Consider the following 27209-nt stretch of genomic DNA (forward strand, 5'->3'; position numbering starts at 1 on the left):
ACTTAAATCATGTTTATCAGGCATTTTGTGAGACACAACAAGTGAATATGGAAATAAATTATACATCAATATTCCTATGAAATATTAGATATTATTATTAAAATGTTGCCAATTATTACTCCAATTATTACACTTCTTTTTTCATTAAATGTTGCTCCAAGAACACATTAATGTGCAAATTAGATACAGTGTATAGATACATTGCATTGAATGGGAATATTTATGTATGGCCATTTTACCCACATATTGCATAAAGTAAAATGGTGTATCAATTCATTCCGTTATTTCTTTCATAACATAGTTGAGAATAATCTTTATACAAATTTTGGTTGAAAAAATCCTGAAACCCCAAAATGTATTGATTGAAAAAAAAAATCCCATTGTTTTTGCCTATACATATAATTTCATGTCATTTTATTTTTTAAACAACTTAGTCCTGGCGTCCACTACAGAGGACATAGCATAACGTATGAATAAAATATTATGTTTCAAAAATGTTTTTTTTACCATTTGTTTATTGTGCTCTAAACAGTGTGATGACATGGAAAAAAACTAAATTCACAAAACTTTTTTTTCCTGGGTCTCAGGAGGATACATCAGAGTTCAATAATTATATGGATTAACTGTTTCCTTAGAGGAGTTTATTATATATTGAACTATCAGTTACTATACACTATACACCAGGGGGCCCCCAAGACCACATGAAATTACAGCTTGATTTTTTTTTTTTTTTTTTTTTTTTTTTTTTTTTGTGTGATATATTATGTCAATGAACAATGGTAATGACAAAAACACACTATTAAATAAAATAAATTAAAAAAAAACGCAAAATTATACAAAAACGTAATATTATGTTAACGGCCAAGCAGTCAGTCTGAATGATTTGGAAGATAGAAGAGGCATTGCAGCAAAATTGTCATAAATGTCACAAAAAAAGGACATATCCCTTTGGTGCAGAGAAAAGAACAAAAGAAGAAAACCGAGGAAGAAAAAAAAACAGCAAGATAAAGGTATTTTTAGAAAATGTATGTAAACTAATCTAGGCTATGTTGCGAGCTAGCGTTAACGTTAGCTGGCTAGTTAATTAACACAGCCTAGGTAGCATTAGGAGAGTTCATGTAGGGGTGTGCGATATAAAAAAAAAATGCTCGTTGACGATTAAAATGTCTCCACGATCTGCTTTTGAAGAAATATCCTAGTATTGTGTTACAGCGCACATTCTATCCTTTGCAGTCCTGGTGCCTCCCGTCCCCATACGGTAACGTACAACTAGACAACTCAATGTACATTCACATCACACGTTAACGCAGTGGTAGAGTTACAGTCACGGGACTAATACTGTCAAATACACACAAGGTTTACATAAACACAGTTGGTTATGTCTAAATGCGTGCAGTTCTTAAAGTGACAGCAGCCTAATTGTAAACATGCTGCCCCTGCCTTGTCCTTAAAGGGTTAGTTCACCCACAAATGAAAATGTTGTCATTATTTACTCACTCGCATGTTGTTCCAAACTTGTATTAATTCATTTCTTGTGCTCAACACAAAAGAAGATATTTTGAAGATGTGGGGGTATTATTGGGTAACCAAACATTTGCTGGTTCCCATTGACTTCCATAGTAGGAAAAAATATACTATGGAAGTCAATGGGGACCAGCAACTGTTTGGTGACCCACATTCTTCAAAATAACTTTTGTTCAACAGAAGAAAGAAACTCATTCATGTTTAACCAAGTTGAGAGTGAGTAAATGATTACAGAATTTTCATTTTTGGGTGAACTATCCCTTTAATATTAATACATTTATTATTATGTTATCTTGTTACAGGTCCATCTGATCTGTTCATTTTATGACATTATTTAAGTATTTAATTTAATGTTGTCCATTCTGTACATTTACATTTATTTTTATATAAGAAGATACTGTTTATCTAAAACAATTTTATTTGTAGTTGAATGTTCTGCATTTTTTACAGTAAATGCATTGTCTGCTGGTTTATTTAAATACTTTTCAGGACACCACATTAAGTATGCCACTTAGTACTGTAAGACTTTGAATATTAAAGTGCAAATTAACATCTGACCACTGCTGTGGGTTTGCTGTTGTTACAATTAAAAAAACGTAGAAGGGTAAAAACATGCCAGGCATTATTGATATGATGTAAACAACACAGCTACTACAACTAATAAAATTCATAATGGGTGTGTTAGATATATAGTGTGCGAATAATCAAGCATTGGCTATAGTCAATCGTATTGGCTCCACCGAGGGGCCCCCAAATAAAATTATGCTTATAGGGTCCCATAAAGGCTTGGGCCGGCCCTGCATATATAGCAAGCAAGCAAATATAGCACTTTTACAAACAAAAGTGCTTTACAAGGACATTCTTAAAACCAACATTAGTATTAGCCAACATACAATATAGAAAGAGAGAGAAATAAAAAAATAATTGAAAAGCTATGCAAAAGCTAAAAAATTTAAATAAGTTTTATAATAGGATTTTAAAGTGACATTGATGAAGCTGACCTCACTTGGAATTGGAGACTATTGCAGAGATTTGGACCTATTATGGAAAAACACCAGGCTAATATGGTAGTATTCATTTGTGCTGTAAACATATTGTATTCTTACTTTTACCTGTTATCTTCTTCGGATGACCAGTATACATTAAACACAGATCTGTATAAACTACTGTTCTTAACTGTTCTTCAAAGGAGAAAAAAAATCTATCAAATTAAATGCCGTTTAAAGTGAGTTAGGGGCCTCCAAGTTGTGGTAGTAGTTAGTAATAATGGAAAAGGTGAGCAAACTCTGGCAGATGCACCACCGCAAAGCAGGCTGGGTAGAAATAGACGCTGCTGAAAGTATGGCGGATGAAAAGAGCCGTAAGTGCTGAATAAACAATGAGCTCAGATGGACTTATTACAACATTATTACATGGATATGTCATATGCGATCATATGCAAGCTTGTTTGAACCTTCTCTTATTCCCTCTTTTTTTTTGGGGGGGGGGGGGGGGGGGGAGAAAAGGAATAATGGCAGTGACTGAGAAGTTAGTGATGAAATAAGAGCTGGCTGCAGGTTTGAGGATTGCTCAGCATAGGGACTGTCAAAATTCACCCTGTATCTGAGTAATAAACTAAGCGAAAAAAGTTGATTCCAGCAAAAGCGTTTTTACGTTGTTTGTTTACTGTGTATTATGCAGGGATGTGGCATAAGTAATGCTTTTTAAAGTCACCAAATTAAAATTGTCAAAGATCACGGCAATAGCAAATTTCAACAATCCAATCAATTCCCAATTCAAAAAGCTGTTTCTCTCAGATATACGTCACAACAGAGTAGAAAACACTATCGCAGCTTCAGTTTCATGCAGAGTATCGTCAGTATTCAATATTCCTTTGCCTTTTAATGCATCTACATCACAGTTATAATAATGTGGCTCAAATTCTCATTCTCATTGCAAAAAATAAGGTTAATAATGTTTGTAACTCTATTGTTTTGCATTATTTTCGTCACGTTTGTTTGTTTTATTTCCAGCATGGCAGTTGAAGTTTGCAGCATTGGTTTTTGGGATGGCCGCTGGAGTCATGTGCAGAAGTTTCTGGAGAGATCTGGCTCTTTCACACACCCAGACTTTGAGCCTAGTGACGAGGTGAGGAAAAAAAAACATTCTGCTTATTTATTCTTTTTTAGTAATAATCAATTTAAAATAATTGTACTCTTGTATTTTTGTAATATTTAGATGTTTAAAAAAAAAAAAGACACTCCAGTTTCTGTTAAAAACACGCAAAATCCTGGTAATTGGAGCTGGGGGTCTTGGCTGCGAACTACTGAAGAACCTGGTAAGGTTTCTATCTATATTTCTAATCCAGCCTCTCATTTGTTTTGCTTTCAAGTAATAACTTGTTGATCATATTACTCTTTTTTTAAGGCTCTGTCAGGCTTTTTTCATATTCATGTTGTGGATATGGACATCTTTGATGTCTCCAACCTCAATTGACAGTTTCTCTTTAGGTACGACTGTGTGCATTTTGAAACAGATATTTGAGTTTGTTGGCAGCCACATTTTTTTTGTTAATGAAGATTTCTGGGACATTTCCTAGTTTAGTGGTCAAAATGGCATTGAAATCTCACTTGTTTTTATCTATGAATTAAAACAAAACAAAAGCGACAATACATTTTTGAAAAAAATATGATTAATTTTTATTATACTATTATGATTAATAATTAGTATGATGCCTGTATTAGCTCTTACTTGTTTTAATACAGTTCACCAATTTTTTTTGCAATATATAGAAGTAAATTTGCAGATAGAAAACAGATAAAGCACTATTATATTGTAACAAAATTGTGACTTTACACATTAAAAACATTACAAAAATAAAACAAAATAAATTAACATGTATTTAACATAATTTCCATTAATTTCCATTCCATTTCCATTTCAAAACGTTTTTTTAACTTTTCAGATATTATTTTATGTTTGTGCTTTTGAAAATTGAACTCTAATTAGGCTTATTATTTTGCATTTTAGGCTAATTTTGAGCAGAAAGTATGGGCTTTGTATGTGTAATTGGTTAGGGTTTTTTTTCACCCAGTACTTTCACCCACATGGTATAATTAAGATGTGTGTGCGGGAATTTTGCGACTACCTTGAACCCGATAATGGAGTCTTTCAATGATAATAGCGCTTTCGTCTTTATGTGATCAGTGTAGTTGCAGTGCCCTTTTTGTCTTGCCTTTTTTCAGTATTTGCATGATGTAAAACGGGAACATTTCTGTGGTCAGCTCTAGTTGGGGAGAAGACAAGGACGTCTGGTCACCCTACCATATACTTTGTGCCTTTAGAAAGTCTTTAGAAAGAGCATGCTGAGTTTAATATCACTGGTGTCACCTACAGACTCTCTCAAGGTAAAGCCACACAAGCTGGACTGATGTATCAGAGAAACCACAAGAGCACTGTCTGATAGACTTTTATTCTATTTATTCTATAGACTTTTATTCTTTTATTCTATAAGATGTTAATGCTTTTCTTTCAGGTGTGGTTAAATTAATCATCCCTGCTGTTGCCTCCAAAAAAGCAGTCATTGCTGGTATGGATTTTACGTGAGAGGAATTTTACTCCCTTAATTCAAATCGTTGAATTTTAATTTCCCCAAATTTTTTATGGGGTTGAAGATTTATTTTTCGTTAATTTAGCCACTGTTTGAAATAAATACCTAGGGTTTTGTTTATTTTCTTCTAATAGGGTTGAAAAATAAGCAGATCTAGGAGCTTTTAAGGCCTTTCTGTATGCAATCATGCTCTCTTTCCATGAAATGCGAAAAAACTCAAAAAGTTTTGTTTTCTCAGTTGCGCTCCATTTTTCTGGCTGCTCTCTTAAGGGCCTGAGCGTGCTCGTTGTATCACGGCATTGGACTATTTTCTTAAATCTTCTTTAAGCACAAAGGAGCAACTGTGTCTAACGTGCTGGAAAAGAGAGAGTCAAACATTTCTGTCACAATATTAAGTTCTTCTAAGCTATCTGGGATGCTGAGATGATGAAACTGATCAGGAATATTATTAATAAAGCAATCTTTAGTGGCAGAAGTGATAGGTCTAACATATTTGTAACATGGAGTCGACTTTGCATTGATTCCATGTGATAATATTAGATCTAGAGTATGATTACGAGAGTGAGTAGGTCCTGACATGTGTTGTCTAACTCCAATAGAGTTCAGAATGTCTTTAAATGCCAATCCCAATGCATCTTTTTCGTTATCTACATGTATATTAAAATCACCAACAATTAGTACTTTATCTGCAGCCAGTACTAACTCTGATAGAAAACCAGCAAATTCTTTGATAAAGTCTTTATGGTGCCCTGGTGGCCTGTAGACAGTAGCCAGCACAAATGTTAAACGTGATTGATCATTTATACTAAATAGTGTTACATTAAGCACCAACACTTCAAAAGAATTATATTTAAAACAAGACTTCTCAGTAATTCTGAAGATATTACAATAAATTACAGCAACCTTTGCCTTTCAGACGAGGCTCATGTTTATAACAGTAATCTTGGGGGATGGACTCATTTAAATTGTATTGTTCGGGGAACAGACACAGTCTGTATTGATAGCTAGGTGAAATAGGCTCTATGTGATGGGATTTATCTGACCTCAGTGACGTGAGACAGCTAGCAGACGGTCGGTTTAGCCAGTCTGTCTGCTTTCTGACCTGAGCCCCAATTCATGTTTGAGCTCTAAGACTATGTACCATATTACTAGAGAGAAGAGCAGCACCATCCCAGGAGGGATGAATACCATCTCTTTTCAACAGGTCAGGTCTACCCCAAAAACTTTTCCAATTGTCTATGAATTCTACTAGAGTTGGGGTACTCGAACTCGGACTCAAGTCCAATTTTGAATGAACTCGGACTTGTCACACACTCGGATGAAAATGTACTCGGACTTGACACGGACTCAGACATTTTAGACTCTGAAAAATTTCCGAGTACAGTCGAGTCCAGGCACTGGAGGACACAATATATTCCTTCGTTAATAATTCGTTACACAGAACTTAATTATATTAAATATTAATCAAAAATGATTCACACCTTCTGTTATGTAATTTTTTACATAACATTATTTACAGTAAGTTTATTTGATTCACAGCTTATTTAGAGTTTTGACCTCGACAACCAAACTGCATTTACCGCAAACAGTCTAAACTAAAAGATTGTTTTGGTAATTGTTCTACACATTGTCATATAGATAACCTGAAAATACAGTAGTTTATTAAGGTTAGTTTATCTTGCTAACCACTCTTACTAAAAAAATGGGGTAAGCACACTTACATTCTCATTTTAAGAGGTGTTAAATATGGTTTGATTTGTTTACATTAGTTAATGTATTAACTAACATGAACCACGAGCAATACATTTGTTACTGTATTTATTCATCTTTGTTAATTTTAGTTGAACAAACAATGAACAGCTGTATTTTTATTATGTTACTTCACACAGTGCATTAGGCTAACTAATGTTAACAAATACAACTTTTGATTTAAATAATGTAAGCTACTAGTAAATGGTGAAATTGACATTAATAAAGATTAATAAATGCTGTAGTAGTGCAATAGTTAATGTTAACTAATGTAGTTAACAAGAGTTTAATAAATGGAACCTTATTGCAAAGTGTTACCGATTTGTTATACACCGATTCAGTGCTGGACAGATCAGTTGTTTTAACCATTCATTAAATGGAATCGGTTCAAAGGAGTCATTAGTTCGCGAATCGGACGTGTCAGTAGCGGACTTGTATGCGTTATGTTATCCCGGCAGTTAGGACATCGCACAAGATTTGTCAACACAGAAAACATTTCATCATTGGATAGGTTTTGTTTTGTTTATTAATTATGAAAGTGTTTTTTATGTCAGTTGAATGGGCGGAACGCTTTTCAGAGAAGATAAGGCAACGTAAAAAAGTTAATTTTCACACCCAGCGGTAATTCAGGAAAAAAAGATCCGAATGCACCACGTGAAACTTCTGTCTTCCGATCTTTTACCATCGTGTCAATTCTCAATTGATTTTGATTAAAATGCGCGTGGGAGTGAGAGAGAGCAAGACAGTTTGAAGACGCGCGCGCGCGACTGGGCCTCTGCTCGTTCTTTCAGTAACATGCGCCTTATCGCAAGCGCTCTAGTCTACATCACTCACCGATCAAATAAGGCTTTGGCGAGACAAAAAATTCGCTTGTGAGAGAGTCAGAGAGACGCGTGAGTGACAGAGAGACGGAGGGAGAGCAGGGAAAGGAAATGCAGCTGAATGAATACGCTGCGTGTTTTAAATATCGGAACATTTTTTTTTATAACGAAACGAAATTTGTGGCGACCGGTGTCTGTTCTGTGGTCTTCAGAAACCTACGGGTGACGTCACGGACAATACGTCCATATTTTTTTACAGTCTATGCCTGTGAGTCATGAAATTGCGATGATTCACACAGTAACCATAGCAACATGAGAATGTGATAACCATAGCAACATTTTGTTTTGAAACATTTGGTATATCAACATTGTTTCTATTTAGCTGGCTACTGCCCTGAAAAAGCTTTTTTGAATAAGCCGTTTTTTACCCTTTTCTTGTTTCGACTCTCGGCTTCGGACTCTCGGATTGGTTGACAGCTCGGCGACTGAAAAAAAAGCCGATCTTTTCATTGAAATGGGGGTGAACGGAGTTTTATCAGTGTGTGTAAGTATGCGATATGCACACAGCAGACTAATAATAACTTACTAACAATTGGACAAAGATTGACTTCCAGTAAAATAAGTTTATAAATTTGTGTTAAAATCAACTTTATTTTTTTCAGTCTTGTTTTTAATGTCAAGTATTGAAATTAACAAACGACAAACCGTAAATTGGTGTAAGTGTAGCCCACATGAAGAAATGCTATTGTAAATGTAATATTTCCTGACTATACATCATTTAAAATGCACACTTGGTAGACAGCTTCCTGTAAAGTTGTTTTCTTATGCAGTCTGTCCTGTACAGTAGCCTACATTTCCAGTCTGTCCTGTACAGTAGCCTACATTTCCTAGTAAACCGTCCTGATTTTTTTTTTTTTTTCTGAACTTTTGTGCAGGTGGAAACACAGAAGAATGTGTTTGGTGTGCCTCTTATTGGCCTGAGGAAGAGTGGACAGATGAGGCAGGGTCTTCCTCTAGCGCTCGTGCACATAGTGGAGTTTGTGGAGAAGCATGGTGTGTTTGACACTGTTTCTCAGTCTCCACGTATGCTGAGATTATGTGTATTTCTAAAATGTGTGTTTGTGTTTAGGTCTCAGTCAGAGTGGCCTGTTCAGAGTTAGCGGGAAAATGAAACTCTGCCAGGAATTAAGGAAAGGTTTTGATCAAGGAAGCTTTCCGGAGTTTGACAGTGAGGATATTCCTACTCTTGCCTCCTTATTGAAACTTTTCCTCAGGGAGTTGCCTGGTGGACTAATTCCAGAGTCACACAGAACACAATTGCTGAAAGTGTTCAGGGGTAGGTGAGGCTGCGGTGGTGAGGAGTGAACATTTTGGGATAAGAAAATCAAATCTGATTGAATCTTCTTCATTGTATCTTGCAGATTCAAAAGAGGAAGAACTGAATCAGGCTGTGAGGATGATCCTGAACAGTCTTCCGGAGGAACATTTTAACGTCCTCTGCTACCTGTTGTACTTTCTGTCCCGTGTGGCAGCTGAGAGTCTTCTAAATCGTATGACATCCAAGAACTTGTCAATAGTTTTTGGACCCACCATCTTTCAGTAAGTGTTTGTGCGTGTGTATTCAGCTGATAGAGTCTGTACTCCAAAGCACATTACAATGTAACTCAAGTACTGAGGTTTCAAGAATTACATGCACAAGTTTTCAGGATCCTATGAGACACAGAGACCAGTCTGATGGAGCAGTCAATCATAAAAGAAAGATGGGTGTCTGTTGTTTAGTGATGTGACACGTTTGTTATCTGTGTGTGCAGCGTTCCTCTCGGCCCCACCATGATTGAAGAACAGTCGCTGTGTAATGCTTTGACAGAGCACCTGCTGAACAACCTGAAACATTTGCTGCCGAACATGTACCCTCATGCATCCACCGGCAACAGAGCAGTGAGTTTATACTGTGTTATAAGTTTATGTTTCAAATGATGGTGGCATCTGTATGTGACTTGGGATTATGAAATAGAATCTGTCATTATAAAAATAATTAAATTAAATTATTAGTCATTGCTAGTGTTTAAGAGTGAAAATGATAATAGATAGGCTAATTCTTTAGTTTTGTATATGTGTGAGAGATTGAAAATGCTTAGAAATGTGTTTGTGTGTTTGAGGAGGCAGGGGACTGGACTGACGAAGAGTGTGTCAAACAGCTGCCACTCACAGAAATGAGGTAAATATGCTGAACACACACTCACAAGCACATGCAGACCTGTGTTGTTGGCAAACAGTTGTTGATCAAATGCATGCACAGATCACATACACCCACAAACATGCACACATACAGTAGGATTCTGGTCATTATGGGTTTATTTAGAACCATTTATTGTTGAGTACTTGTCAGTCAATCTTCATGCTTGTTCTGTGTATTTTCCAGATCAAAGCTACCTAAAATTGGACGACTTGGGCGACTGAGAAAAAGATTAAGGAGTTTTGGGAGAAAGTTTTTCTAATGCTTTGGAAGGTATGCAGCAGGATCTTTATCTTTTTATCTTTATCTTAAGACTGATCTGGTTGTTGCCCTGCATGTGCCCATGTGTAGTTTTGAAATGAAGTTTTACTGTGGTAGATGCGAATAAGTTAAGACATAGGTAAAGTTAGATTTAGTTATTCAGGTAATGAATGTGTTGAGTGAACAAACGTGATCTGTTTTCTTTTTCATTACTTTAGCACACAGTAACAATATCGAGAGTGAAGAGGCCTCTGCAAAAATGGAGACCTAGACATATGTGAGTAGAAGACAATGAGGCTGGTGACCCCGACTGCAAGATACTGGGCTCGATGAGGGTCACTGGAAGACAATGGGGCTGGTGACTCCGACTGCAAGATACTGGGCTCGATGAGGGTCACTGGAAGACAATGGGGCTGGTGACTCCGACTGCAAGATACTGGGCTCGATGAGGGTCACTGGAAGACAATGGGGCTGGTGACTCCGACTGCAAGATACTGTGCTCGATGAGGGTCACTGGAAGACAATGGGGCTGGTGACCCCGACTGCAAGATACTGGGCTCGATGAGGGTCACTGGAAGACAATGGGGCTGGTGACTCCGACTGCAAGATACTGTGCTCGATGAGGGTCACTGGAAGACAATGGGGCTGGTGACTCCGACTGCAAGATACTGTGCTCTATGAGGGTCACTGAAAGACAATGGGGCTGGTGACCCCGACTGCAAGATACTGTGCTCTATGAGGGTCACTGAAAGACAATGGGGCTGGTGACCCCGACTGCAAGATACTGGGCTCTATGAGGGTCACTGGAAGACAATGGGGCTGGTGACTCCGACTGCAAGATACTGGGCTCGATGAGGGTCACTGGAAGACAATGGGGCTGGTGACCCCGACTGCAAGATACTGGGCTCGATGAGGGTCACTGGAAGACAATGGGGCTGGTGACTCCGACTGCAAGATACTGGGCTCGATGAGGGTCACTGGAAGACAATGGGGCTGGTGACTCCGACTGCAAGATACTGTGCTCGATGAGGGTCACTGAAAGACAATGGGGCTGGTGACCCCGACTGCAAGATACTGGGCTCTATGAGGGTCACTGGAAGACAATGGGGCTGGTGACTCCGACTGCAAGATACTGGGCTCGATGAGGGTCACTGGAAGACAATGGGGCTGGTGACCCCGACTGCAAGATACTGGGCTCGATGAGGGTCACTGGAAGACAATGGGGCTGGTGACTCCGACTGCAAGATACTGGGCTCGATGAGGGTCACTGGAAGACAATGGGGCTGGTGACTCCGACTGCAAGATACTGGGCTCGATGAGGGTCACTGGAAGACAATGGGGCTGGTGACTCCGACTGCAAGATACTGGGCTCGATGAGGGTCACTGGAAGACAATGGGGCTGGTGACTCCGACTGCAAGATACTGTGCTCGATGAGGGTCACTGAAAGACAATGGGGCTGGTGACCCCGACTGCAAGATACTGGGCTCTATGAGGGTCACTGGAAGACAATGGGGCTGGTGACTCCGACTGCAAGATACTGGGCTCGATGAGGGTCACTGGAAGACAATGGGGCTGGTGACCCCGACTGCAAGATACTGGGCTCGATGAGGGTCACTGGAAGACAATGGGGCTGGTGACTCCGACTGCAAGATACTGGGCTCGATGAGGGTCACTGGAAGACAATGGGGCTGGTGACTCCGACTGCAAGATACTGGGCTCTATGAGGGTCACTGGAAGACAATGGGGCTGGTGACTCCGACTGCAAGATACTGGGCTCGATGAGGGTCACTGAAAGACAATGGGGCTGGTGACCCCGACTGCAAGATACTGGGCTCGATGAGGGTCACTGGAAGACAATGGGGCTGGTGACTCCGACTGCAAAATACTGGGCTCGATGAGGGTCACTGGAAGACAATGGGGCTGGTGACCCCGACTGCAAGATACTGGGCTCGATGAGGGTCACTGGAAGACAAAGAGGCCAGTGAGGATCACCAGAAGACAATGGGGCTGGTGAACCTCAATGTAAGATACTGGGCCCGGCACTGTACGACACTGAGGCTGGTGAGCTTCACCCTCAGACACTAGGGCTGGCGTGGGTCACTGGAAGACATTGGGGCCAATGAGGGTCACCAGAAGACACTGGGGTCGATGAGGGTCATCACACAGCACTGGGGCCAGTGTGGGTCCCTTAAAGACATTAGGGGTGGTGAGGGTCACCTCAAGACACTAGGGCTGATGAGGGTCACCGGAAGACACTGGGGTCGGTGAGGGTCATCACACAGCACTGGGGCCGGTAAAGGTAACCACAAGACACCAGGGCTGGTGAGGGTCACCGGAAGACATTGAAGGATGGTGAGGGTCACTGCACAGCACTGAGGCCTCTGCTGTGCGGTGTCCCTTACCGCACCCAATGTCTTTCGGTGACCCTCACCAGCCTTATGTCTTCCAGTTACCTTCACCGGCCCCATGGGAATGTGCAGTGACCCTCACTGCACAGCACAGCACTGGAGCCAGTGAAGTTTACCTTAAGAAACTAGTGCTGGTGAGGGTCACTTGAAAGACATTGGAGGCAGTAAGGGTCATAGCACTGGGGGCAGTGAAGGTTACCACGGTGAAGGTTACCGCTCTCCTCTCTAGTAATATGGCACATCTATCTATAAATTACAGAAACGTCTGGCTGTCTGTGTGTCTGTGTGTGTGTGTGTCTGTTAACCTCATATCTGTCGAACCGTTAGTCCGATGGATTTCAAACTCGACAGGTGTCTTGTAAGTGTAAGTGCAGAGTAAGTGCAGTGCCAAGTTTGACGTTGTTTGGATGAGAAATGCTAAAGATATCGTTAAATATATCATTTTTAAAAGGTTGTGGTTTAAAAATAAACATTCTGACATTAGAGGGTTGTATCGGTCAAAAAAGTCCCAAGAAGGTTGTGGTTTAAAAATAAACATTCTGACATAAACACTCAGTCAGCTACACTGTTTACTTCTGAATATTATAGTTTGGTTCCAAAACGTGATAAATCCATTTTGATTAATTTGAGTAAAAATGTGTTTTCTTTACCAAGAAAGTGGCAAGATGAAAACCACTATTTTCTGTTTCAAACTTTCACATAGCATCCTTAGGTTATAATATCATAAAAAATTCAAATCCAGATTTTGATTTTCAAAGATCTATTATAAAACCGGATTATTTTACCCCAAAATGCAATAAATTCAAGACACTTTTTTTTCAAAATGCTATCATATTGAAACTGTTGAAATCAGCCATCACTAAGAAATATCTCCTTAACTTTTTTGACGGCGATCAGCTCACAAAAACTGATTTTGCACGGGAACTTTGCACTGCTCCCTGAATCAACGCGCTTATTCATTTGTGGATGTTAACTGAATCTGTAAGTCAGCTATGCTGTTTACTTCTGAATATTATATTTCATTCTGGTGCGCTTAACGTTATCGCTACTGTGTAATAGCTTAATGTTATCGCTACTGTGTAGTAGTAGCCCTATGCTATTCACCAACTAAACATATCCTTTTCAATGCGTTCACATTCTCTTTCACGGCCATCATTTGTAGTAGCCTATTCACAAACTGCTCAAGCGTAGCGTTTTCTCGGAGTTCACTGTGTAGCCTGATGGATTTCAAACTTGACAGGTGTCTTGCCACGGGCATGAGTAAGTGCAGTGCCAAGTTTGACGTTGTATGGATTAGAAATGCAAAAAATATTGTTAAAAATATCAGTAAAAGAAGCACTTAGAAGGTTGTGGTTTAAAAATAAACATTCTGACAAACACTCTGTCAGCTACACTGTTTACTTCTGAATATTATATTTTATTCACGGCCATCATTTGTAGTAACCTATTCACAAACTGTTTGCTCAAGTGTAGCGTTTTTTCGGAGTTTATTGTGTAGCCTGCCCCCTGAAATCTGTAAGTCACCTACGCTGTTTACTTCTGTATATTATATCTATCTATAAATTATGGGAACATCTTTCTTTGTGTGTGTGTGTGTGTGTGTGTGTGTGTGTGTGTTATTCAGATATCTCTTGAACCTTTAGTCTGATGGATTTCAAACTTGACCGGTGTCTTGCTACGGGCACGAGTAAGTGCAGTGCCAAGTTTGACGTTTGGATTAGAAATGCAAAATATATTGTTGGCTTTTGCCACTCTAGGCGCTGGCCACTCACCCTCTCACATACACACAGTGAGCACAGCCCAGGACCAGAGACAGAGAGGGTCGAAGAAAGCAGTGGAGCTTAAGTAGCGTTTTCTCGGAGTTCACTGTGTAGCCTGCTCCCTGAATCGTGTAGTTCAATTTTCCACATTTATTGTATGTCAGTATCAGTATTTGCTTTCTACCATGCACAAATAAAAAAGTCACTGAACTTTTGCTGTGTAATTGTAACAATGAGCACTCAAACACACCAAACCAACAATTACTAAAAACACACTCAAAAACTGATTTTGCACTAGTAGTCTTAGAGCTCAAACATGACAATCTGGGCCTCAGGTCAGGAAGCAGACAGACTGGCTAAACCGACCGTCTGCTAGCTGTCTCGCGTCACCAAGGTCAGATAAATCCCATCACATAGAGTCTCTTTCACCTAGCTATCATCATATAGAGACTGTGTCTGTTCCCCGAATTAGGACATACAAAAAACTCCTAAACCCATTCAAGGGTAAAAATGTAATTGATGTTCAACAAATAAAAAACAGATATAATACGGATGAACAAATGATAAAGCTCGGGTTGCTGAATATTCGATCCCTTACTTCAAAAGCACTCATTGTTACTGATATGATTACAGACTATAATCTAGATGTGCTTTGTTTGACAGAAACCTGGCTAAACCCAGACAATTATATTACTTTAAATGAGTCCACCCCGCAAGATTACTGTTATAAACATGAGCCTCGTCTGAAAGGCAAAGGGGGAGGTGTTGCTGTAATTTATAGTAATATCTTCAGAATTACTGAGAAGTCTTGTTTTAAATATAATTCTTTTGAAGTATTGTTGCTAAATGTAACACTATCTAGTGTAAATGATAAATCACGTTTAACATTTGTGCTGGCTACTATATACAGGCCACCAGGGCACCATAAAGACTTTATCAAAGAATTTGCTGGTTTTCTATCAGAGTTAGTACTGGCTGCAGATAAAGTACTAATTGTTGGTGATTTTAATATACACATAGATAACGAAAAAGATGCATTGGGATTGGCATTTAAAGACATTCTGAACTCTATTGGAGTTAGACAACACATGTCAGGACCTACTTATTCTCGTAATCATACTCTAGATCTAATATTATCACATGGAATCAATGTTGATGCCGTTGAAATTCTGCAGCAGAGCGATGACATCTCAGATCATTATTTAGTCTTGTGTAAACTTCATTTAGCCAAGGCTGCAAAGTCGACTCCGTGTTACAAATATGTTAGACCTATCACTTCTGCCACTAAAGATTAATGAACTTCCTGATCAGTTTCATCATCTCAGCATCCCAGATAGCTTAGAAGAACTCGATATTGTGACAGAAACTTTTAACTCTCTCTTTTCCAGCACCTTAGACACAGTTGCTCCGTTGCGCTTAAAGAAGATTAAAGAAAATAGTCCAACGCCGTGGTACAACGAGCACACTCAGGCCCTTAAGAGAGCAGCCAGACGTCTTCACGTAATAACCTAGAATACTGTCTAACACTTGATGGCTGCTCTGTTAAGTCTTCATCGTTGGTTAGTTGGTTAGGTGTGCTCTTTGATACCAATCTTTCATTTGAAAGTCACGTGTCTAGTATCTGTAAAACCACATTTTTCCATCTTAAAAATATATCTAAATTACGTCATATGCTCTCATTGACAAATGCGGAACAATTAGTTCATGTGTTCATGACATCAAGGCTAGATAATGCTCTAATGGGTGGTTGCCCTGCACGCTTAATAAACAAATTACAGCTGGTCCAAAACGCAGCAGCTCGAGTTCTTACCTGAACCAGGAAGTATGACCATATTAGCCCTGTTCTGTGAACACTGCATTGGCTCCCTATTAAACATCGTATAAATTTTAAAATATTGCTGATTACTTACAAAGTACTAAATGGTTTAGCTCCGCAGTACTTGAGCGAGCTCTTAACGCATTATAGTCCTTCACGTCTATTGCGATCTCAAAATTCCGGCCAGTTGATAATTATTTGGATAAAATTCCAAAGTTGACTGCTGGCGGTAGATCCTTTTCCTATTTAGCACCAAAACTTTGGAACAGTCTTCCTACCATTGTCCGGGAAGCAGACACACTCTGTCAGTTCAAAGCTAGACTAAAAACACATCTCTTTGACCTAGCATACACATAACACATTATAGACTTATATAATTCCATATTAGGCTGCATAGATTAGGTCAGCCGGAACCGGGAAAACTTCCCATAAATCCTGATGTACTCGTTACATCATAAGAAGAATGGTTTCTACGGTAATATTAGTCTCTCTGTTTATACCGAGGTTTATCGCAGTCCGTCGGATCCAGGCCATATCCAGATCTGATGAAGGACCAGCGCCTGGACGTGACGACAACGCAGTCCTGAAGTGTCAACTAGTCTCTCCTCTTCCACCGGATCCAGGCCGTATCCAGATCCCATGAAGGACCTGCGCCTGGACGAGACGACAACGCAGTACTGAAGTGTCAACCAGTCTCTTCGTTTACTGAAGTGAGGTGGATCCTGGCCGTATCCAGATCAGATGGTGGACCTGCACCTGGACCTAACCATGACGCATCCCTGAAGTGCCAGCCTCATCAACCCCGTCATCAACATGACCAATCTGACTTCTGACCTGTAATGCTGCCTGGATCATAATCATACACTGTTCGCTTGTTGGCCTGAGGAGAACTGGCCCCCGACTGAGCCTGGGTTCTCCCAAGGTTTTTTTCTCCATTCTGTCACCTGATGGAGTTTTGGTTCCTTGCCACTGTTGCCTTGGCTTTTGGCTTGCTTAGTTGGGGACATTTAATATTCAACAATATTATTGATCTGCCTTACTTAAGGTGGACGATGACGCAATTTTCTTCTAGAAACAAAATTATTTTCATGTTATCACTGTGAAGCTGCTTTGATACAATCTGTATTGTAAAAAGCGCTATATAAATAAAGGTGACTTGACTTAACTTGACACTAGTGCTGGTGAGGGTCACCCAAAGACATTGGGTGTGGTGTGAGTCACTGCACAGCACTGGGGCTGGTAAAGGTAACCGCAAGACACTAAGGCTGGTGAGGGTCTCTGGAAGGCACTAAAGATGGTGATGGGCGACAGGTGTGATTTATGAAGATACAGACAAGACAGATGCTGATGTTGACTGAAGCTGATTCAATTAAAACTTGTCATCTTTAGTCAATTAGCGACTCTTTTTTTTTTTTTTCTTTATTAGGTCTGTACACATTCTTTTGTTTGTAGTTGATCATGCAAGTTGATTTTACAAAATGTCAAATTTAGAAAAAGCCCCAAATTCAAAGTTCAGCTAAATAAATACATTTATTTACACCAATAAAACAAAACACCTCATTTTAAAACATTTCTGAATCCTTTTATTGACTTTTATTGAAAGTTTAATCACTTTTATTGGTGTTGTTATCAATGAACATTAATATGTAAATGATCAAATGAAAAAAAGTATATAATAAAATATCTTAATGAAACTGTCATGAGCTCAAGGCGAGCTATTAAATAAAGATCCTTGTCCCCCGCGTTACTAACACGAGTAATCGCCTTTAGAGTAGTAATAGAAAAGATCTGAATGTGAACAGATGGTCTCTTGATTAAGTTTGATACTGATGCAGGGAGCGTCTTCCTGAGGACTTTCATAAACCAGCACTGAACGTGTACATGAATCGGGGGGACATTGTTTTCCTGAGGAAATGCAGGTAAGGCAACAAATTTTTCCATTCGTTTACAAAATGATCCTCAAACATTGTCATTTTTATGTGTTAGTGAAAATTATGAGTAGGCTAGCCTAACGTAAACGCCGCGTGGCTACGTTTTGTACGTCCGCGCCCTAGACTACAAGGATGAAAAAAGTTATCGATGTAGCCTACTTAATAGTAGCTAAATGCACGCACGTATCGCATTAGCTTTTTTTTTTTGTTAATTTTTCCGTCTCCATCTACTAGCCATAATAGATAGAACAGAAATAGCAACATACCACACTATGAAACTATGAGATTCACAAATCAGCAAATCACGTAATGTATCACACTTATGTCTGTTTAAGAGTCAGAAGGTGTCTAAATTAATATAGGCTATCAGTTAAGTAATAGCATTGTATAGGCTACATTGTTTTTCAGTACTGGTTTGAATTCGTTTATAATGGTCTTTCTCGCTTAAACTGTGTATTGTTTTGTTGTTTCTTTAACTTTGGATAAAAAAAATAATCTTTAACTTTTACAAATATTGTAAGCCCGTTCATTTTTATCCTTTTTTTTAAATAAAAAAACAACAACAACCTGAATTTAAAACCGAAACAAAAGAGCAGTCATGTCTATTCTTCTTCTGCTTAATTCTAACATCATGTTTTGGTCTAATAGATGAGAGTATTTTCTTTGTATTTTGTTTGCATATTCATTACATATCCTGTCAGTTGCATATGATGAGCTGGTAAGTGGATCTAGACAGCTTTGCAGTTTATTGTGAAGTTGCTACTGAGCTTTAAAAATGTGTGAAAATCCTGAATATTATTAATGTTATCCTGACTACATTTTTGTGGTTCTATTCCCAGGGAGACCTAGAAAAGCACCAGGGAGCAGTTTTCCATAGTCAGGTACTATGAGCACTTGTGTTGAAAGACACTTTGGCAGAGTTGCAGATCGGGAGATGGAAGATCAGATTAACCCTGGGACTTGACAGTAATACCGACACTGATCACTAACAGTAAATTATTCCCCTTACAATTTGTTTTCTTCTAGGCGTTGCTGAAGATGACGGTGATGATACTTAACCTCATTAAGTGAAGTGTTGTAGTCGTGTACTATCCTCTTTCTTTCTTAAGATTTAGCAATTTGACTTTTGAGGCAGAGCAACAAAAATGGTTAAGTCACACAAAGTGTCATAATATTTATATTTCTTGTTATTTTACTTGTGTTTTTGCTTTAAACTTTGGTCACATTATGTTGTTTTAAATGTGCTATAGAAATGCATGTACAGAAATAAATATTTATTGAAATAATGATCAAGACAAAATACACTTCTTTTTTATCATAGGAAAATGCAAGCATGTCCGGCAAAACAGAAATCTGTGTGAAGCTTCTCTATAGGAATAAAGTAAGACAGAAACCAAGAGCTCTTCTGCTTGTGTGTGTGTGGCTTCTGTGCTCACAGTCAGTGTCCAGCAGCAACCAAAACTCTCGAGGCCAAACCGGTAAGCTAAGCCAACTAGTGCAACATCTCTCTCGCTTTTTGTCCCCCTTAGGTCTCATTACACACACTGGACACACACTTATATAGCCCCACTGGGAGCAGAGTCAGACCACTGCGAATAATAGCTAAACAACCATTTGCCACCTAGTTATAACTCATTCAGTCATGAACATAGTGAATCTAAAAGGTGATGAGATGGCTGGTATAGCTTTAAGTATATATTTGCATCCATATAAAGTCAAATAATATGATAAAATATAATATAAATAATATAATGTTTGACATTATATATATATTGAATTTATTTTTATTTAAGTTTTAGTTAGCTTTAATTGTTTATTTATTTCCAGTTAATAAGTTTAGTGCTTCAACTTAAATTTGTTTCAGTTTATTGCTAAGGCAACATTTCTAATTTTCATTTCATTTTTTCAACTAATATTTATATTTGATTTCAGATTTATTTCAATTAACAGAAATGTTTTTAATAGTTTTAGTTTAAGTTGATGATATATAGGCTACCCTGTGTCAAGATGTCACAAGAAAAAAAATATACACACACACACACACACACATATATAGTGTGTGTGTGTGTGTGTGTGTGTGTGTGTGTGTGTGTGCGTGCGTGCGTGCGTTTAGATAGATAGATAGATAGATAGATAGATAGATAGATAGATAGATAGATAGATAGATAGATAGATAGATAGATATATAGATAGATAGATAGATAGATAGATAGATAGATAGATAGATAGATAGATAGATGTGATGGTGTACTTGTGTACTTGTTTTTTTATCATCTGTATTTACAGAAAATGGTCTTTATATATGTTTATATGTTATGTTTTAATATTTCTGTGCTGCTTTTAATAAAGTCACTGGATCAGAGCTCAGAGCAACTGTAGTGTTGTTTATGTCCATGTGAGGGCGCCAGGACATTAGAAATAATGTTATCTGTGCCTCTGTTTTCACAAAATTTTAAGATGTGTGTACGCACATATGACAAATATTCTGCATGTTATAAAGCCCTCCCGTCTCTAACTGTCTTTCTGTCAATTTAAGGTCGGTCTGAAGTAAAGCCAGGTACCTGTGAGGTGGTGGCGGCTCATCGGTGCTGTAATAAGAATAAAATAGAGGAAAGGTCTCAGACGGTCAAGTGCTCCTGTCTCCCTGGACAGGTTGCTGGAACGACTCACACCCAACCTTCATGTGTAGATGGTATGTTTGTATCTCATTAACCTCAAATTACTGTAGGTTTAAGAAAAAATTAATCATGGCTAACTGCATCAGTGACAGCTCTCTATATTATTATGTGTGATGCTACATCTACACCGATAGGTGTCAGTACAGTCCATGATCACTTTCATATTGGTCAAAACAAACTAAAAATGACTTGTTTCTTATGACAGCATAAGACGCAGTGATAGTTTGCAAACTCCTGTTGCATTTAGTTTCAGGAACAGGTTGGACTTCAGGGCTGCTTTTGATTTAAAACTCCAGCAACATTGGCTTTCTCAAGCTGTCACTCTCTTTAGATTTAGACTTCGAGCTGTGAATCTAATCCTGCTCTGCCAGTTGGTTGACTCTTCAATCAGCAGATATTTTGTAGGCATTTACTGCCGCACACAGTTTCTTGCTGTAGGTATCTCTGTTTTAAGTTTTCTGCTGGAAAACTTTTTTTTTTTAGGCATGCAGTGCACCGATATTAAAATTCTGGCTGATACTATAAACTAATAATTAATTAACTAACCAATAAATGGATGATGTTTACCTTTTAATGTAGTGTGTAATATAGCGGATATATTAGCTATGTAGTTTTATAGAATTATTATCTCCTAAAATAAAAAAATGATTCTGAACTGCCTGTAACAGTCAACAGTAACTCTAGTCTTCCTGGCTCCACGAACCTACGTACAGTAGGTTTGTAACAAATTTGCATCTTCATTGGCTGCCCGCGAACAACGTCTCATTTGCCCGTCAAACACTGTAGTTGAGGTCTGGAATAGTTTGGTTTGTGTTGTCGACATGCTGAGAAGATGCTGTGTACTGTGATGTGAAAGCAAATCACTTTGCATTCCAAGGGATGAGGTCTCTGGCTTGAATTGACATGGTAAAACCAACGCCATTGTTACTGTTCGTATCACTGTGTAAAAAGTGCTGAGGAAGATCCGGAGCTGAAATTCAGATATGGTAATGGCCGTTTCGAGCCAGAGGAAAGTAGACCAATCACAACCGACTGAGCCATTTGACCAATCAGAGCAGAGTAAACCATTCACACCAGACTGAGCCATCTAACCAATCAGAGCAGATAGGGGTTAAGAGAGACCGAATCCTTTTTTAAACCGAATCCTTTTCTCACAGACACTGTGAGAAAAGAGGTGATGCTACAACGTATATTCTGAGAAAATTAAAGTGTTTTTTGACCTTGGATGCATGTAAAACTATTGTTTTAAAATAAGATCAGGAGACTTTTAAAAAAGTATAAATGGTTCTTTAAATTCTTCAAGTGAATTTAGGCATCACAACATTATAATGTAGACTGGTTGTAATGAAAATGGACATGCATTTTACTTCAAATAGTATAGTTCACTCAAAAATGGATAGTTCAATCAAAAAAGCTTTACTCACCCTCATGTCATTCCAAACCTGTAATGACTTTCCTTCCTCTGTGAAACACAAAAGAAGGTATTTTGAAGAATTTTGAATTTTTTCGTTCGCTTTGACTTCCATTGTATTTTTTGTCCTTACAATGGAAGTCATTGGGAACCAAAACTGTTTAGTTACCAACATTATTCAAAATATCTTATTTTGTGTTCCACAGAAGAAAGAAAGTCATACAGGTTTAGAGTAAATTATAATTTCGTGAAATTTTTGGGTGGACTATCCCTTTAAATATCCATATATGTCCAAAGTTGGCAGAAAACTGTTATGGTTATGATGTGTTGTGCATCCCTATTGTTTTATTAATCATTTCAATGAATATAAATAATATGCCACAATAATATATCCTATATAACGGCTTTTGTTTTTACACATATAGGCCACTTGAGCTTGTTCTCCAGAAAAACTCCTCTAGTCTAAATGATAATGCAGAATCATGCAGAATTTGATTCAGAGTCATCATAATTCATTCTTAGATAGAATGTCAAGAAAATAGTTTTGAAAGGAAAATCCAGATGTAATACCACATTCACTTTCATACATTTTCTCATACAATTGCATTACTATATCCTGGTGCCTCGGGTGCACATGTAATGTGTTACGCAGGATATTACCATTTTAATTCTTCAAAAGAAGCTGTTGAGTACGTATGGATCTCTCCCTGAATATCCTGCTGAAAAGACTAGCATGAATATTCAGACAAGCATTGTCTTTCTGATGAAGCTGGTTGACCAACGCAAGTCTCGCAGGTTAAGATTGTTAATAAGCCAGCACATCAGCGACCCATGCCGTGACCACGTCCAAAACACAACATATGCTGTTTCATTTTTTCCCCTCAGCAGGGCAGTTTTGTCAGCATGGAGCATTAATCAGCCAAAGCTTGTGTCTTTCTGTGTAGTTTCAGCATGCAGGTTTGTCTCTCTGTGTGGGTTTGAGTGGGTTTATGTGCATCTGAGAGGTGGGCAGTGAGCTTATGTGGGTGTGTTATCATCATGGTCATTTTTGTATGCCTCTGGGAAGATTTAACAGACCTCAATATTTCACAATTTGTTGTCAATTCATTTCAGTTATTTGTGATTTTATACATTCCTATTACATTGATCTCTGAAATACTTGATTCTGTCTGTTGTGGAAAACATTTTGACCTGTCTCTGGCAAAAAAAACATTTGAATTTTATGTCGCTCTTATCACTCTGCAGTCTCTTTCTTCTCACATAATGAAATAATTTCAAGTCAAATTAGTATTTTATGTCCTTGTTATATTTATTTACTTGGAAAGTAGCCATTTAATAAGCAGGATAATGAAGTCAGCTGGTTATTATCATAAAATAAACCCCTTCTGGATGAAACAAAACCACCCAGTGTTTGAGTTTTGATCATCCTGTCAGGGTTTATTTTGTGATAATGACCAGCTGACTGTATTATCCAGTACTTACATTACTGTTGAAAATGTAGGTTTCAGTAAGATTTTTTTTCTTCTTCTTTCTGCAGTAAATCGTTCAATTGTTCTGCATTAAATTAATTAAAGAATCCTGAAATAGAATGTGTCATAGTTTCCACAAAAATATTAAGTTTAAGCAGCACAACTGTTTTCAATATTGATAATAGTTAGAAATGTTTCTTGAGCATCAAATCATCATATTAGAATGATTTCTAAAGGATCATAAGACACTTAAGACTGGATTATTGGTGAAAAATCAGCTTCTAGGAATCAATTAGGATTAGGACCATCACAGGAATTAATTACATTTTAAAATAGTTTTTTTTTTAATTGTAATAATTTTTCACAGTATTGCTTTTTACAGTATTTTAAATCAAATAAATGCAGCCTTTGTGAGCAAGAGACTTCTTTCAAAAACAAAAAAACGTACCGATCTTAAACTTTTTAACTGTACTGTATATATTTTTTGAAAAAATCATCAATTTCTTGGTGGTACTGGATGTTCCTCCTGCATTTCACCCACTTTTCTTTTAATTCCCTCTCAGCATCAATCGTGCGGATGAAGTGGTGGTGTCAAATGGAGCCATGCTTAAATGGTGAAGAGTGTAAAGTATTGCCTGACCTCACCGGCTGGTCCTGCAGTTCCGGGAACAAAATCAAAACTACCAAGGTGAGTTGTAAGGCCTGGTCTTTGGAGAGAGTCCAATGTTACCTAGAAATATAGTCAGCAGTTTGACTACCACCACACACACGTCAGAGCTTCATCACCAGATGTTTTGGGCTGAATGTCCCAGCATGATTGTTTGGACTGTACATGCATCAGTTTTCTAGTTATTCATTGGTAATTCTATCATGAAATATCTTCTAAAGTGCTTCTTGGCCCTTCTTCCCCATATAGGTCACACGGTAAAGCAACACTTCTGTGGACATGTGATGACAACTCATAATTTCACGGGAGTGTATTTTAAAATCAGATCTGCAAATGTCAACAGAAACGCTCGAGCAGAAACATGCGAACTGTGAACTATGACTGTGAGAAGAGTTCAGATGATGCAAGGCATTGGGTTGACAACACAAATCCTTCTATTTCAAATAAATTATCTTTTGAACTTTTGAAAAAATTATCCCAGTTTCCACAAAAATATTGATCAGTTATGTTTCTTGAGCAGCAAAAATCATGTGACACTGAAGACTGGAGTAATGATGCTGAAAATTCAGCTTTGCCATCCGATCTCCATAAAAGTCTGCATGCTTTTTTAGAATCATATGTTGCATGTTTTCACCTAATTTCGTGAAATTTTGAGTTTTCGTTTAGGATTTATTGGCTTTTGAGTATATTTTGCCACGACCATTTTCTAAATTACCCTGTTATAGCTACTCAAAGGGTACTTTTTTTTTTTTTCATTATTAACAATGGCTGAATCTGAAATCGCCCTTGGACAAAGACACTGCAAGCCAATTTTAAGTCAGTCGCACTAACGGTTGGGTGGTTATAGCCATTTTCATGTTTGTTTTTCATGTTCACCGTGTGCTTTTTCACACGACCACAGAATGAGCTCTTACTATGTGTGCCAAGATTGGTGAAAATATCTTATTTCTTTCATGAGTTATAGCCATTTTTGTGAAAGTGGCTCCTCCCACTTCAAATGTTTTGGTGGGCCTTAGAGACCATGAATCGAAACGTAATTTTTTTTGATAATATTGACAATAAGAGTTACGAGCGATTTTGCACTTTTCACCGCTGTAGCGCCCCCGTCAGGCCGATCAGGGCGAGCCTTGGTGACATTGTAGATGGTGTGAGGCAGCCCTCAAAGTGATCCTTGCTAAACCTTGGAAATTTTAACAATTACAATTGGGTTTCAGCGCTACGTGCATGAACCCCTAAATACATTAAAATAGAAAACAGTTATTTTAAAATGTAATAATTTATTTTACAATATTAGCCTACTGTATTTTACTGTGTTTTTGATCAAATAAATTCAGCCTGGGTGAATAAGAGACTTCTTACAGACCCCAAAGATAATTTCCAATGTACTTTTTTTTGTTGTTATTCACAAAAAAAGTAATACAGGTGTGGATGAGGGTGATAAATTGTTGACAAAATTAAAAATTTTCGCTGTACTATCCCTTTAAATGTTTTTGGAAATCATAGGTACATATGTTTTGTTTTTTCTCTTTCCATCTTGATTAATCCATGTTCTCCGAGTTGTAACCAAGTTAACTCTGATGTTGTTTTTGCACAGCAAAACTTCTGAATATTAAGATAAAGCCCCTACTTGCGCACATGTACTCAAACACACTGCTCGTCTCTTCATTTTCATCTGACTGACTTGACACACCACCTGCAAGTGGAGGCAAGTAAACATGGAAGTTTGGAGCAAAACAAGCCCTGTTTGATATGGAAATAGAACAGAGGAGTGTGAGTGTGTGTGTGTTTATCTGGATGTGTGAGAAAGACAGATGGAGAACCAGACTATGCTGGAGTCCATGTGCTCCTGAGTTGTAGGTTATTATCATATTAAGAGTTTATTAAAATTTGGGGTTGGGGAAGTAGGGTGGTTAGCTTCTAATTATGACTGTAACAACAGTGAAATATGTATTAGTTTCCACAAACACATGTAGGGGTTCACTACAGGTTCCAGTCTGTTATTAATTCACACCAGGGTCACCTTGACTGTTTTGAATGATTTATCATAAGGCTCATTAAGACTGATGACAATTCACTGAATTAATTTGGTGGTTCCAAATGTAAAACTCAAACTTTTTTTTTAAATCTTTTATTAATATTCATTATTGAGGTGCCATTTAACTATGAAGAATGTTGGTATTTTTTCCCCTTTTTGCTCTGTAGCAACCATACAATTATACCTGACAGTTTAAGTGGCAAGAGGCAAGATGAATTTGAATGTATTTACAATAAACACACACATTTCAGTTTTAATGACACAGAACTCTCCTGGAAAGAGTAATTGTTCTGTGTGAAGATTCAGAACACAGGGTATTACTTATGCATGCCGTGCCTGGCATCAGTCCCCTGGGGAGGGCCAGCACGCTCCTGTAGTGCTTTAGACTAGAGGAACCGAGGACAGTGGATGTAAGTATACCTGCTTGAATTTAAATGATGTTGGCATCCATAATGAACTTAATGACGGGGTGCTTGAGTTTCACATTCTCTCTCTTCTGGTTTGCATCGCATTGTTGTTAATAAGAGTGCCGGCGAATAACTCGATATGCCATAGTTTGCATACTTTAAAGGAAATGAGGAACCCATGCCAACACAGTATGCCAGCATCTTATTACATCCAGCAGTGAGCGGAGGAAGACAGAGAAAATTGTTGGGCTCTGTGGGAAATAAAAAATTCTAATCATGAACTATTGTAAACCAGCAATCTACCATTACCAGGCTCTGGCGGATCCATCTTTTTAGAGGAGAAAATTAGCAGGAATGGTTGTGAGGGCAGCCCTCTTAGATTCAGTATCTTTTCCAAAATGTGTGTTCATTGGTCACATAATTAGCCAAACCCTCCTACATCATAC

The 27209-nt window shown here is 38.2% G+C and overlaps 2 protein-coding genes and 1 long non-coding RNA gene across 7 annotated transcripts; all 3 read left to right on the forward strand.

Annotated features, from left to right (window-relative positions):
* The first annotated feature begins 8194 nt into the window (after positions 1–8194).
* Positions 8195–8997, forward strand: LOC307146222. Its single transcript, XR_013819077.1, has 3 exons — positions 8195–8227; positions 8619–8736; positions 8813–8997. It is a non-coding gene; the product is annotated as an uncharacterized lncRNA (long non-coding RNA).
* Positions 8998–9109: 112 nt separating this feature from the next.
* On the forward strand, positions 9110–10201 carry LOC307146322 (protein FAM13A-like). 2 transcript variants are annotated; one of them, XM_079850219.1, is made up of 4 exons: positions 9110–9282; positions 9495–9621; positions 9843–9901; positions 10106–10201. In XM_079850219.1, exons 1-4 carry the CDS (start codon positions 9140–9142, stop codon positions 10179–10181), a joined length of 405 nt encoding a protein of 134 aa, XP_079706345.1. In that variant the 5' UTR covers positions 9110–9139; the 3' UTR covers positions 10182–10201. The 2 variants fall into 2 exon arrangements, with proteins under 2 accessions (XP_079706345.1, XP_079706346.1); XM_079850220.1 differs by having other exon boundaries at positions 9846–9901.
* A 7737-nt stretch (positions 10202–17938) lies between these two features.
* On the forward strand, positions 17939–25964 carry LOC307145635 (chemokine-like protein TAFA-4). Of its 4 annotated transcripts, none has more exons than XM_079848994.1 (6): positions 17939–18814; positions 18936–18977; positions 19418–19574; positions 20633–20788; positions 24218–24342; positions 24571–25964. In XM_079848994.1, exons 3-6 carry the CDS (start codon positions 19430–19432, stop codon positions 24580–24582), a joined length of 438 nt encoding a protein of 145 aa, XP_079705120.1. In that variant the 5' UTR covers positions 17939–18814; positions 18936–18977; positions 19418–19429; the 3' UTR covers positions 24583–25964. The 4 variants fall into 4 exon arrangements, with proteins under 4 accessions (XP_079705120.1, XP_079705118.1, XP_079705119.1 ...); XM_079848993.1 differs by having other exon boundaries at positions 17978–18084; positions 18936–19087; XM_079848991.1 differs by having other exon boundaries at positions 17991–18084.
* The last annotated feature ends 1245 nt before the right edge of the window (positions 25965–27209 follow it).

Source organism: Squalius cephalus (genome assembly GCF_949319135.1).
Source record: "Squalius cephalus genome assembly, chromosome: 18".
NCBI classification, from domain to species: domain Eukaryota; kingdom Metazoa; phylum Chordata; class Actinopteri; order Cypriniformes; family Leuciscidae; genus Squalius; species Squalius cephalus.

Bases quoted from the DNA above. Each gene is read 5' to 3' on its own strand.
- LOC307146322 (XM_079850219.1), top strand. From the start codon at position 9,140: ATGATCCTGAACAGTCTTCCGGAGGAACATTTTAACGTCCTCTGCTAC. The intron at 9,283-9,494 runs GTAAGTGTTTGT...CTGTGTGTGCAG, and splicing joins TTTGGACCCACCATCTTTCA to CGTTCCTCTCGGCCCCACCA. The intron at 9,622-9,842 runs GTGAGTTTATAC...TGTGTGTTTGAG, and splicing joins CATCCACCGGCAACAGAGCA to GAGGCAGGGGACTGGACTGA.
- LOC307145635 (XM_079848991.1), top strand. The intron at 18,978-19,417 runs GTACTATGAGCA...TTTTTATCATAG, and splicing joins GAGCAGTTTTCCATAGTCAG to GAAAATGCAAGCATGTCCGG. The intron at 19,575-20,632 runs GTAAGCTAAGCC...TGTCAATTTAAG, and splicing joins AAACTCTCGAGGCCAAACCG to GTCGGTCTGAAGTAAAGCCA.